This window comes from Eschrichtius robustus, chromosome X (assembly GCF_028021215.1).
Source record: "Eschrichtius robustus isolate mEscRob2 chromosome X, mEscRob2.pri, whole genome shotgun sequence".
Taxonomy (NCBI): domain Eukaryota; kingdom Metazoa; phylum Chordata; class Mammalia; order Artiodactyla; family Eschrichtiidae; genus Eschrichtius; species Eschrichtius robustus.
Window position 1 is genome coordinate 96,262,331 of NC_090845.1, and position 12,629 is coordinate 96,274,959.

General features: G+C 41.3%; 1 protein-coding gene across 2 annotated transcripts in view; it reads left to right on the forward strand.

Annotated features, from left to right (window-relative positions):
* ATG4A (autophagy related 4A cysteine peptidase) overlaps positions 1 to 12,629 on the forward strand; it is a 69,552-nt gene that overhangs the window by 54,462 nt on the left and 2,461 nt on the right. The window contains exons 10-12 of one of the 2 annotated variants that reach the window (XM_068532452.1): positions 2,525 to 2,670; positions 4,149 to 4,205; positions 5,630 to 5,738. In XM_068532452.1, coding sequence (XP_068388553.1) covers positions 2,525 to 2,670; positions 4,149 to 4,205; positions 5,630 to 5,738 — 312 coding nt within the window. The remainder of the gene's footprint in view (positions 1 to 2,524; positions 2,671 to 4,148; positions 4,206 to 5,629; positions 5,739 to 12,629) is intronic. The other variant, XM_068532453.1, reaches the window with a different exon arrangement.

Consider the following 12,629-nt stretch of genomic DNA (forward strand, 5'->3'; position numbering starts at 1 on the left):
AAATCCTTTGTTTAACCGTCACTTGAGGCTCCAAACTCCCCTCAACCCCCATTTTCTGACTTACCCCCTTACTGTATTAGGCTCAGGTGGGGAGAGTCTGGATTGGCAGAATGTCTGAAGGGAGAGGACAGATGACAACTGCCATTTTCTGAACAAGGGACTCTGCAGAGGGTTCTCTCTCAATCTCTCTCCCCCTCTTTCTCTCTCTCTCTCCATGTATAAAAATATATATATTTATATTACTTGTCATTATAATATATTGTTTCCTATATTATATATAAATATATAATTTATATTTATATTATATATAATTATATATTAAAACATATATACATGTATAGAGAGACATAGATTAATGTTGATAGTTATATAGAGATGTATAGCTTTAGATAGATTGATTGATTGATAGAGTTAGCACAACACCCCTGTGAGGTAGAGATCATTATTTCCATTTATGCCTAGCGGAAGACTTAGAGGGGTTGTTTCCTCAAGGTTACTGAGCTCAAAAGTAGCAAAGCCAAGATTCGATCCCAATTTGGCCGTCCCTGCCCACCACACCACATTGCTTCCCGAGTGCCGTCTTGCCCAGTGGGAAGCTGGGAGAAGCTCCTGGTGCACAAGACTATGGCCAGGGTGAGAGACTGGCTGGGAGATTTTTTTCTGTTTAGAATGTTTGTCCCCTGCGCTTTGGTGGAGGGTGCCACCTGGAGATCTGTCGCATGAGCCCAGTGTCTGCAGATGGTGGACCTGCCTGCCACTTCTTCTTGGGCCTCATTAGAGACCTTGATTTAGTCCCCATATCATTTCTAGGACTTTTTTGATCTCTTACTGTATCTCTTTTAAGCACTCTCAGAAATAGGGCAGCCCACAAAGCTCCACTACACACACACACACACACACACACACACACACACACACACACACACACACACACACACACACACACACACACACCCATGGGAAAGGGCCAGAGTCAGAGAGGACACTGTTATTATTCCCAGCACCTTAACTCAAAACTGGCAGGGCACTCGGTTCTGATCCTGCTTTGGAGTCGCATTTTCTCGTGCACAGCTTCCTTCTCCCCTTCCCTTTCTATGGTCTTAGGTAGGCTTTCCTCTAAACGACCTGGTTGTTGCTCTTTATTGAGCCTTGACGCTTTTTTGATATCACTGGTCTCACCCGCCTGTGGTCTGGGGGAATATGTACCTTGACTTTCCTAAAGCAAGCCATATGGGGGCATTGATTTCCATATGCTCTTACACATGTATTTGTAGGAAAATCCTTTTGAGTCTCAGCAAGGTACATCTATGACTACCTTGCGTTTGTACTGTGTTGTAAGCAGTTCACAGAGGTGAGGTCTTCTCATTCTGATAATACCCTGTGAGGTAACTGGAACAGACCCAGTGACCCCAGTTTAAAAGCAAGAAAATTAGGACAGAGTGAAGTGGTTTGTCCTAGGTCTGCGACAGAGATAAGTTAAACTTGGCATCAGACATCAGAAACACTCTTGGCCAACAGAAGCACTTAGATGTACCCAAAAGAATCCTGGATGCCATTCCAGAGAGCGTCTTCGGGGTGTCCCTTCCCACCCCATCCTCCTGCCTCAGGCAGATCTCTCTCTCTGCTTGTTTAACCCAGTCTAGAACACAGAGACCCAGATGGTGCTCAGGCCTGGACAGCGAGGTTGGGGTGACCCCTTAGGTACGTCAGCCTACTCAGTATGCTGCTGATGAGCATTAGAGAGACTCTCAACCCTTTGAACGTTAGATAAAAGTAGAGATTTTATTATCCAAAACTCCCCCCAGATCATTATTGGGCTAGACTTTTTCAATTTAATGAAGCAGCGTTTTTCTCCGATTTGTAACGGTCGACGAATCTCAAAGTGAGTTTTCCCAGCAAGGCGTATCTGTACTGATACTACTGTGACCAAGGCAGTGCTTTCTGACCGGAATTACTGACTTGCTAACAATGACTAACTTGCTAGCGAATCAAGACCAGACGTCAGCTCCCTGGTATCTCATCCGTGGCAGAGTCAGCATTCCCATTTCTTTTGGAGGCCAAGGCCTTTTTCCTTCCCAGATGTGCTCTTTGACCATAGGTCTAAGAACCAGTGGTCTAGAGCAAGAGGCTTTCCAGTGTTGGAAGGGTCAGGAAGCTCCCTGATGGCACCTGGACTCATGGCCTGGTGATTCCACCTACCACCTCTGGGCTACTGCTGCTCACCGAGCCCGCCATGTCATCTGTGGTCGCTCACTCCCCCCTCTCCCCAAACCTGTGCCTTTCCGCTTTTGGACTTGGACTTTGAGGAGATACAAATGCTAGGGCAAGTCTTCGCATTGAATGATTGGCTTTGGGTGCGGGTGGCTTCCTTCAAGCATGTGCACCCTCCTTCCGGCTTTCTGTCATCTCATTCTCATTGTCACCAAGGGAGGGGTTAGGACAACCAGAGCGCCTCATCCCAAGGACAGCAGTGCGGCCAGGGCCGGTGGTTCTTCGAAGGTTAAGCATGTCTCATTCAAAACAGGCGATGAGCTCATTTTCCTGGACCCTCACACAACCCAGACCTTTGTTGACACTGAGGAGAACGGAACAGTTGACGACCAGACTTTCCATTGTCTGCAACCTCCACAGCGAATGAACATCCTGAACTTGGATCCTTCCGTAGCATTGGTGGGTATCTGAAGGTTGGGTGGACCAAGAGACACAACGCTGCCCTATCACAGTTTGGCTCCCTGGAAGTTATCCAGGTTGCTAGGCAGGGCGGCAAAAGACTGTTCGCTCCCCACCCCCACGAGAGGTAGTGTCGTGTGGTGTAGTGGGGAAGGAATGGGCCCTGAAGCCGAGTTACGATCGAAGCCGCTTACCAGCCATGGACTTAGGGGGAGTCCCTTAACTTTTCTGAGCTTCGGCCTTCTCATCCCTCCAGTGGGCAAAACGGTAGTTCCTTCCTTGCATGGCTGTATGAGTACACTGTGTGTAAGGCACATAGCACAGTGCCTGGCATGTTGTAAGCATTCTAGAAATGTTAGTCATGATCAGTGTTACCATCTTTCCCCCTTTTCCTTCTTGCTCTCTAAATATTGCCATCCAGGCACCGGGAATAAGGTGAGACATAGGGAAGGAGGGATAAGGAGGCAAGACCTCCGGGGTGGACAATGTCCATTCCTCTGGGCACACAATCCAGGAAGCTGCAGGCTTTCCCCCGCTGGAAATATGACTGCCGTCCACACATGGAAGGGACAGCTGCCTGGGAAGTAGCCAGTGGTTCTGAGGCCTGTCTGCATCCTCTCTACCAGTTTAACCCGATTGTCGGAGGGCCAGTGACGGAGAGCTGACGGAGTCCTCCTCTTGTTTTGGACCATTCTTTTAGTGCTGTAGGATGGTTCTGAGGATGGGGAAGGAGGCTGATGGCTCTCTTTATTCTTTTTTTTTTTTTTTTTCTTTTTTTTACCGCCAGGGAAGTCCCTGACTTTTTTTTTTTAATTTTTAAATTTTATTTTATTTGATTTTTTATACAGTGGGTTCTCATTAGTTATCCATTTTATACATATTAGTGTATATATGTCAATCCCAATCTCCCAATTCATCCCATCACCACCTCTTTATTCTAAAAGATAATTTCCTTAAGGTCAAAGCCACCTTGTTAAGTGATGCCTCTAGCTAAAAGTACTATTTGGCTTTTGTTTGCTGGTTTTAATGGATTGCTTTTTATAGGTAGGTATATTTGTGCACTGAACGTAATGGAATTAACCCTGTGCTTTGGAGATTGGTTTTCAAGTTACTATATCTCACAGTGTGAAGGGAGAGGATCAGGGAGGGAAAGGGACAAGGTAAAAGGGAAAGGGACAGGGTAAAAGGGAAAGGGACAGGGTAAAAGGGAAAGGGACAGAATAAAAGAAAGAGGCAGAGAGAGAGAGAAAATATGAAGATGAATGAGCAGATGTGTGTGTCCAGGTGAGGCACTGATCTAGGAGAGAGATAAGCTCAGACAGTCTTCCTCCTTGTTGCTGGGAGGACAGACACATCCAAAGGAAGTGACCCACATCCTACATCACAACTCTGGGCCAACGGCTCCATCTTGCAATACAAAGGGCCTGCCTGGGTGCCCCTGACCAGTTCTAAGTTGTCTTCTTTTGCTTTCCCCCAAGGGATTTTTCTGCAAAGAAGAAAAAGACTTTGATAGCTGGTGTAGCCTTGTTCAGAAGGTAAAGATGTATGTTTTTCTTAGTCTTAAAAAACAAGTGTTATTCAATATAATTCCTTTTCAAGACGGTTTTTCATAGTAACGTAAATCCAGCCTGCTATGACTTTATCGCAAGAGAAAGAAACTAGGATGTGGGGAATTGTACATAACTTTGGGGAAACTAAAGAAAAACTTTGGTTTGCAATATGCTTAGTGTGTCAGGTGAGCGATATTTTTAACTACTGAATGTTCCATCTCGTTGAGCCCGTGAGTCAATGAAATATTCAACTAATATTCTACCATTTTAACTTAAAAATGCCAATTTCATATAGCTCAGCCTAAATTCTTCCTTACTCTGTTTGTGACACTGAGATGGTTGAAGAAGCCAAACTACTTTTCTATTTGTTTCGTGTCCATGTACGGTTTAATGTGTTCCATTATGGTTTAAGGGGCTTGCCTTTCTATTAACTGTCTTATTTATATAAAATATAGGCACACTGCCACTTCAAGCAAACACAGTTTGCAGAAATCTGTGTAAATACGAAAGCAAGTTATTCTTTCTTTTTGGCATTTTGTGTCAAAGGGTGTTTATCATTTTGCTGGCTCACAACTTTTGTATCTGCCTCCCTCATCCTTTGCTTCTAACGCATGCCAATTATGTGGAAGATATTGATCAACGCTTATTGAAAGAATGAGGGGAGATCATAGGGAGTAGTTTAAAGAGCCCTGGATGGGGTGGCAAGAGACATCGTGTTCTCTTATCTGCAAAACAGAGGGGTTGGAGAGATGGGATCCCAGAGCCTCTTGTAAGTGTAAGGAGGGAAGATTTTTCTTCACAGGTGAACAAATAATTAACACTAAAGTCCCCAGATGAATCTGAAACCCCGGTTAATAATTGGCTGAGACATAATGGAGAATTATTTTCTAAAGGCATTACTTACATTTCAGAATGCCGCAAAACTGTATATCACGTTTAATGTTAGAAAGAAAATTTTCTGATAAGACTATGCTATTTAAATTAGGACATATATCATATGTCTTGGATTGAAACTGAAACCATGCCAAAATGTACCAATATTCTTTGGGGGCAGATTTAACTTGATTAACCAACATTTCTTTGGAGCCAACACTTCAGGAACATCTCACCCCTAAATTGAGTTGGTCCCATGCAACTGGCGTAAGACCTCATGATGGAGCATGGGCAGTGAGTACTGGCCTTCCGTCAGATCCTCCCTCCAGTGTCCTTCCTTCCTGGCCAACAGTATCTAGAATTGAAGAGAGCTGGGTCTTCAGACGGGTCAAGTAGAGGATGGGTGTATTTGCTAAGCCTTTGCTTTCACCTTTCAACAACCAGGCCACTCTCTTAGGGTTTGGAGTCATATACTGCCAACTGGGCAGAAATGTAGTGACTCTGCAGTGTTTACAACTGTTTCTGTGTCTCCTCAGGAAATTCTAAAGGAAAATTTAAGGATGTTTGAATTAGTTCAGAAACATCCATCACACTGGCCTCCCTTTGTTCCTCCAGCCAAGCCAGAAGTGACAACCACAGGGGCAGGTAAGCTGTTGTTCAGAAGCTCTCTGGCCAGCAGACCCATGGATAGCAGTTGTTTTGTGAGACAGAAGCAATTGTGGGTCATGTTTTCCGTGGAAATGAAAAAAATTCTCCTCAGCTGCACTGATCAAGGAATGGTGCTTCTTCTGATGAACTGATATTTACCAATTTCAAAGAATGATAGTAAAAAAAAATAAGCTCCGTGCAAAAGTTCCATACAAAGTCAAAATGACTAGAATTTCTTTTTTTCATGGTCTGGTTCAGAAGACAAATCAAGAGGCCATGGGTAATTCAAAAGGTACCTCGAAGGTCTTACAGAGCCTCAACTTCATCACTTTGAATAGGACTGTGTAACAAGTCCAGTTAGTTTGATTCTTTTTTTTTTTAATTGAAGTATAGTTGATTTACAGTGTTGTGTTAGTTTCAGGTGTACAGTAAGAGATTCAGTTATATATACACTTTTTCAGTTTCTTTTCCGTTATAGGTTATTATAAGATATTAAATATAGTTCCCTGTGCTATACAGTAGGTCCTTGTTTATCTATTCTATATATAGTAGTATGTATCTGTTAACCCCAAACTCCTGATTTATCCCTCCCCCCCCTTTCCTTTTGGTAACCATAAATTTGTTTTCTATGTCTGTGAGTCTGTTTCTGTTTTGTAAATAAGTTCATTTGTATAATTTTTTTAGATTCCACGTATAAGTGATATCATATGGTATTTATCTTTCTCTGACTTACCTCACTTAGTGTGATAATCTCTAGGTCCATCCATGTTGCTGCAAATGGCACTATTTCATTATTTTTTATGGCTGAGTAATATTCCATTGTGTGTGTGTGTGTGTGTGTGTGTGTGTGTGTGTGTGTGTGTATATCTCACATCTTCTTTACCCATTCACCTGTAGATGGGCATTTAGGTTGCTTCCATGTCTTGGCTATTGTAAATAGTGCTGCCGTGAACATTGGGGTACATGTATCTTTTCAAATTAGAGTTTTCATCTTTTCGGGATATATGCCCAGGAGTGGAATTGCTGGATCATATGGTAACTCTATTTTTAGTTTTTTTAAGGAGCCTCCATACTGTTCTCCACAGTGGCTGTACCCATTTACATTCCCACCAACAGTGTAAGAGGGTTCCCTTTTCTCCACACCCTCTCCAGCATTTATTATTCGTAGACTTTTTGATGATGCCCATTCTAACTGGTGTGAGGTGATACATCATTGTAGTTTTGATTTGCATTTCTCTAATAATTAGTGATGTTGAGCATCTTTTCATGGGCCTGTTGGCCATTTGTATGTCTTCTTTGGAGAAATGTCTATTTAGGCCTTCTGCCTATTTTTTGATTGGATTGTTTGTTTTTTTTTGCTATTGAGCTGTATGAGCTGTTTGTGTATTTGAAAATTAATCCCTTGTCAGTCACATCATTTGCAAATATTTTCTCCCAGTCCGTAGGCTGTCTTTTCATTTTTTTTTTATGATTTCCTTTGCTGTGCAAATGTTTTCAAGTTTAATTAGGGCTCATTTGTTTATTTTTGCTTTTGTTTCCGTTACTCTAGGAGACGGATCCAAAAAAACATTGCTGCAATTTATGTCAGAGAGTGTTCTGCCAGTGTTTTCCACTGGGAGTTTTATAGTATCTGGTCTTACATTTAGGTCTTTAATCCATTTTGAGTTTATTTTTGGATATGGTGTTAGAGAATTTCTAATTTCGTTCTTTTACATGTAGCTGTCCAATTTTCCCAACACCACTTATTGAAGAGACTGTCTTTTCTCCATTGTATACTCTTGCCTGCTTTGTCGTAGATTAATTGATCATAAGTGCATGGGTTTATTTCTGGGCTTTCTATCCTGTTCCATTGATCTATGCATCTGTTTTTGTGCCAGTACCATGCTGTTTTGATGACTGTAGCTTTGTAGTATAGCCTGAAGTCAGGGAGCCTGATTCCTCCAGATTTGTTTTTCTTTCTCAAAATTGCTTTGGCTATTTGTAGTCTTTTCTGCTGCCATACAAATTGTAAAAAATGTTTGTTCTAGTTTTGTGAAAAATGCCGTTGGTAATTTGATAGGGATTGCATTGAATCTGTAGATTGCCTTGGGTAGTATGGTCTTTTAAACAATATTAATTCTTCCAATCCAAGAACATGGTATATCTTTCCATCTGTTTGTGTCATCTTCAGTTTCTTTCATCAGTGTCTTACAGTTTTTGGAGTACAGATCTTTTGCCTCCTTAGGTAGGTTGATTCCTAGGTATTTTATTCTTTTTGATGTGATAGTAAGTGGGATTGTTTCCTTAATTTCTCTTTCTGATAGTTCACTGTTAGTGTATAGAAATGCAACAGATTTCTGTATATTAATCTTGTACCCTGCAACCTTACCATATTCATTGATGAGCTTTAGTAGTTTTCTGGTGGCATCTTTAGGATCTTCTATGTATAGTATCGTGTCACCTGCAAGCAGTGACCATTTTACTTCTTTCTTTCCAATTTGGATTCCTTTTATTTCTTTTTCTTCTCTGATTGCTGTGGCTTGGATTTCCAAAACTATGTTGAGTAAAAGTGGCGAGAGTGGACATCCTTGTCTTGTTCCTGATATTAGAGGGAATGCTTTCAACTTCTTACCATTGAGTAAGATGTTTAGCTGTGGGTTTGTCGTATATGGGCTTTATTATGTTAAGGTATGTTTCTTCTATGCCCACTTTCTGAAGAGTTTTTATCATAAATTGATGTTGACTTTAATCAAAAGCTTTTTCTGTATCTATTGAGATGATCGTATGGTTTTTATTCTTCAATTTGTTAATGTGGTGTATCACATTGATTTGCAGATTTTGAAAAATCCTTGCATCCCTGGAATAAATCCCACTTGATCATGGTGTATGATCCTTATAATATATTGTTGGACTCAGTTGGCTAGTATTTTGTTGAGGATTTTTGCATCTATGTTCATCAGTGATATTGACCTGTAATTTTCTTATTTTTTGAGATATCTTTGTTCTGTTTTGGTATCGGGGTGATAGTGGCCTCATGGAATGAGTTTGGAAGTGTTCCTTCCTCTGCACTTTTTTGGAATAGTTTGAGAAGGATAGCTGTTAACGCTTGTCTAAATGTTTGGTAGAATTCATCTGTGATGCCATCTGGTCCTGGTTTTTTGTCTGTGGGGAGTTTTTAAATTACTGATTCAATTTCAGTACTGGTAATTGGTCTATTCATAGTTTCTATTTCTTCCTGGTTCAGTCTTGGGAGATAGTACCTTTCTAAGAATTTTTCCATTTCTTCTAGGCTGTTCATTTTATTGCCGTATAGTTGCTCATAGTAGTTTCTTATGATCCTTCGTATTTCTGTGGTGTTGGTTTTAGCTTCTCTTTTTTCACTTCTGATTTTATTGATTTGGGCCCTCTCCCTTTTTTTCTTGATGAGTTTGGCTAAAGTTTTATCAATTTTGTTTTTCAAAGAACCAGCTCTTAGTTTCATTGATCATTTCTATTGTTTTTTTAGTCTCTATTTCATTTCTGCTCTGATCTTAATGATTTCTTTCCTTCTACTAACTTGGGGTTTTGTTTGTTCTTCTTTCTCTAACCTGTTTTAGGTGTCAGGTTAGGTTGTTTGAGATTTTTCTTGTTTCCTGAGGTAAGCTTCTATCGCTATAAACTTCCCTCTTAGAACTGCTTTATGCTGCGTCCCATAGGTTTTGGATCATCATGTTTTCATTTCCATTTGTCTCTAGGTATTTTTTAATTTCATCTTTGATTTCTTCAGTGATCCATTGGTTGTTTAGTAGCATATTGTTTAGCCTCCACATGTTTGCGTTTTTTGCAGTTTTTTTTTTTTTGTAGTTGATTCCTAATCTCATAGTGTTGTGGTTGGAAAAGATGCTTGATATAATTTCAATTTTCTTAAATTTACCAAGGCTTGTTTTATGGCCTGGCATGTAATCTATCCTGGAGAATGTTCCATGTGCACTTGAAAATAATGTGTATTCTGCCACTTTTGGATGGAATGCTCTACAAGTATCAAGTTCATTTGGTCTAATATGTTATTTAAGACCTGTGTTTCCTTATTGATATTCTGTCTGGATGATCCATCCATTGATGTGAGTGGGGTGTTAAAGTCCCCTACTATTATTGTGCTACTGTCAATTTCTCCTTTTATGTCTGTTAATATTTACCTTGTATATTGAGGTGCTCCTATGTTGGGTGCATATATATTTACAATTGTTATATCCTCTTCTTGGATTGATCCCTTGATCATTATGTGGTGTCCTTCTTTGTCTCCTGTAACAGTCTTTATTTTAAAGTCTATTTTGTCTGATATGAGTATTGCTACTCCGGCTTTCTTTTGATTTCCATTTGCGTGGAATACCTTTTTCTATCCCCTTACCTTCAGTCTGTACGTGTCTCTAGATCTGAAGTGAGTCTCTTGTAGGTAGCATATATACAGGTCTTGTTTTTGTATCCATTCAGCCAGTCTATGTCTTTTGGTTGGAGCATTTAATCCATTTACATTTAAGGTAATTGTAGATATGTATGTTCTTATTGCCATTTTGTTAATTGTTTTGGATTTGTTTTTGTAGGTCTTTTTTTCCCTTTTCTTCTTTTGTTCTCTTCTCTTGTGATTTGATAACTACCTTTAGTGTTATGTTTGGATTCCTTTTTCTTTTTTGTGTGTATATCTATTATAGGTTTTTGGTTTGCAGTTACTATGAGGTTTTTGTATAACAGTCTATATATAAATGTGATTGTTTAAGTTGCTGATCTCTTAATTTCAAGTGCATTTTAAATACCCTGTATTTGTACTCTCCTCCCCTCACGATTACAGTTTTTGATATCATATTTTACATCTGATTGTTTTCTGTATCCTTTAACTGCTTATTGTGGATACAGGAGACTTTACAAGTTTTGTCTTTTAACCTCCCTACTAGTTTTGTCTGTGTATGATATACTACCTTTATTTGCCTTTACTGGTGAGCTTTTTCATTTTGTAATTTTCTTGTTTCTGGTTGTGGCCTTTTCTTTTTCACCCAGAGAAGTTCCTTTAACATTTATTGTAAAGCTGGTTTGGTGGTGCTGAATTCTTTTAGCTTTTGCTTGTCTGTAAAGCTTTTGATTTCTCCATCAAATCTTAAGGAGAGCCTTGCTGGGTAGAGTATTCTTGGTTGTAGGTTTTTCCTTTTCATCACTTTAAATATACTGTGCCACTCCCTTCTGGCCTGCAGAGTTTCTGCTGAAAAATCAGCTGATAGCCTTATGGGAGTTCCCTTGTATATTATTTGTTGCTTTTCTCTTGCTGCTTTTAGTATTTTCTCTTTATTTTTAATTTTTGTAATTTTGATTACAATGTGTCTTGGTGTGTTCCTCTTTGCGTTCATCCTGTATGGGACTCTCTGTGCTTCCTGGACTTGGGTGCCTGTTTCCTTTCCCAGGTTAAGGAAGTTTTTAGCTATTATCTCTTCAAATATTTTCTCAGGCCCTTTCTCTCTCTCTCCTCCTTCTGGGACCCCTATAATGTGAATATTAGTGCACTTGATGTTGTCCCAGAGATCTCTTAAACTGTCCTCATTTCTTTTCATACTTTTTCTCTTTTTTCTGTTCAGCTGCAGTGGTTTCCATTACTCTGTCTTCCTGCACCCTGGTGCATTCTTCTGTATCATTTGGTCTACTATTGATTCCTTCTAGTGTATTTTTCTTTTCAGTTATTGTAGTCTCCATCTCTGTTTGGTTGTTCTTTATATTTTCTCTTTGTTAAAAACTAGCTTCTCATTCTGTGCATCCATTCTCCTCCCGAGTTCTTTAATCATCCTTACGACCATTACTCTGAACTCTTTCTTGGGTAGATTGCCTATCTCCACTTCACTTAGTTCTTTTTCTGGGGTTTTATCTTGTTCCTTTGTCTGGAACATATTCCTCTGCTGCCTCATTTTGTCTAAGTTGCTATCTGTATTTTTATGTCTGTGGTAGGTTAGTTACGTTTCTCAACCTTGGAGAAGTGGCCCTCTGTAGGAGGCATCCTATGCATTCCAGCAGTGTGCTCCTCTCTTGTCACCCAAGCTATATGCTCTAGGTGTTCCCCCTAAGAGGGCTGTGTGGTTCCTTCTGTTGTGGCAGGCTGACTATGTGGGTGGTCTGCTAGGCTTAGTTGGCTTCTAGTCTGGTTGGTTGCCAGGCCCTGCCTTGTGCAGATGCTGCTGGTTGCTGTTTAGTGGGGCCTGGTCACGAGGTGGCTGGTTGTGGAATCCATGGGGGCCCCGGGGCTAGTGCTGGCTCACTGGTGGCCAGAGTCAGGGTCCCGAAGCCTCGGGGGCTGTTGCCCAACCACTGGTAGGGGTTAGTGCTGGATTACTGGCAGGCAGAGCTGTTTCCTGGAGTGTGGCTCCTGGGCCCAGGGATCCCAGAGCTCATTTCAGATCACTGGTAAGGAGGGGCTGGTTTCTGATACAGTTGGGTATGGGGTCTGGGGTGTCCCTAAGGTTGCAGTGGCCTGCTAGTTGGCAGGGTCAGGGGCCAGCTGGTCCCAGGATAGGGTCTGGCCTGTGTTGTGGGATTGTAGTTTTCTTGCTTCTGGTGTCTGCCCCCTGGTGGGTGAGGCTGCTTTAGAGTCTTGTTCAGGCTTCCTTGTAGGAGGGGCCAGGGCCTGCCCACTGGTGGGTGGAGCTGGGTCTTGGCCCTCAGATGGGCAGGGCCGTGTCTAGGGGCTTGTCTAGAGGCCATGGGCTCAGGACTTCTTTAGGCAGCCTGTCTGCTGATGGGTGGGGCTGTGTCTCTGCCCCATTGGTTGTTTGGCCTGAGGTGTCCCAGCACTGGAGCCTATAGGCTGTCGGGTGGGGCCAGGTCTTGGCACTAATGATCCAACATGTCAGCCACCAGGAGTGTTCATGTAGTTGAATGTTCCCCAGTATGTCTGCC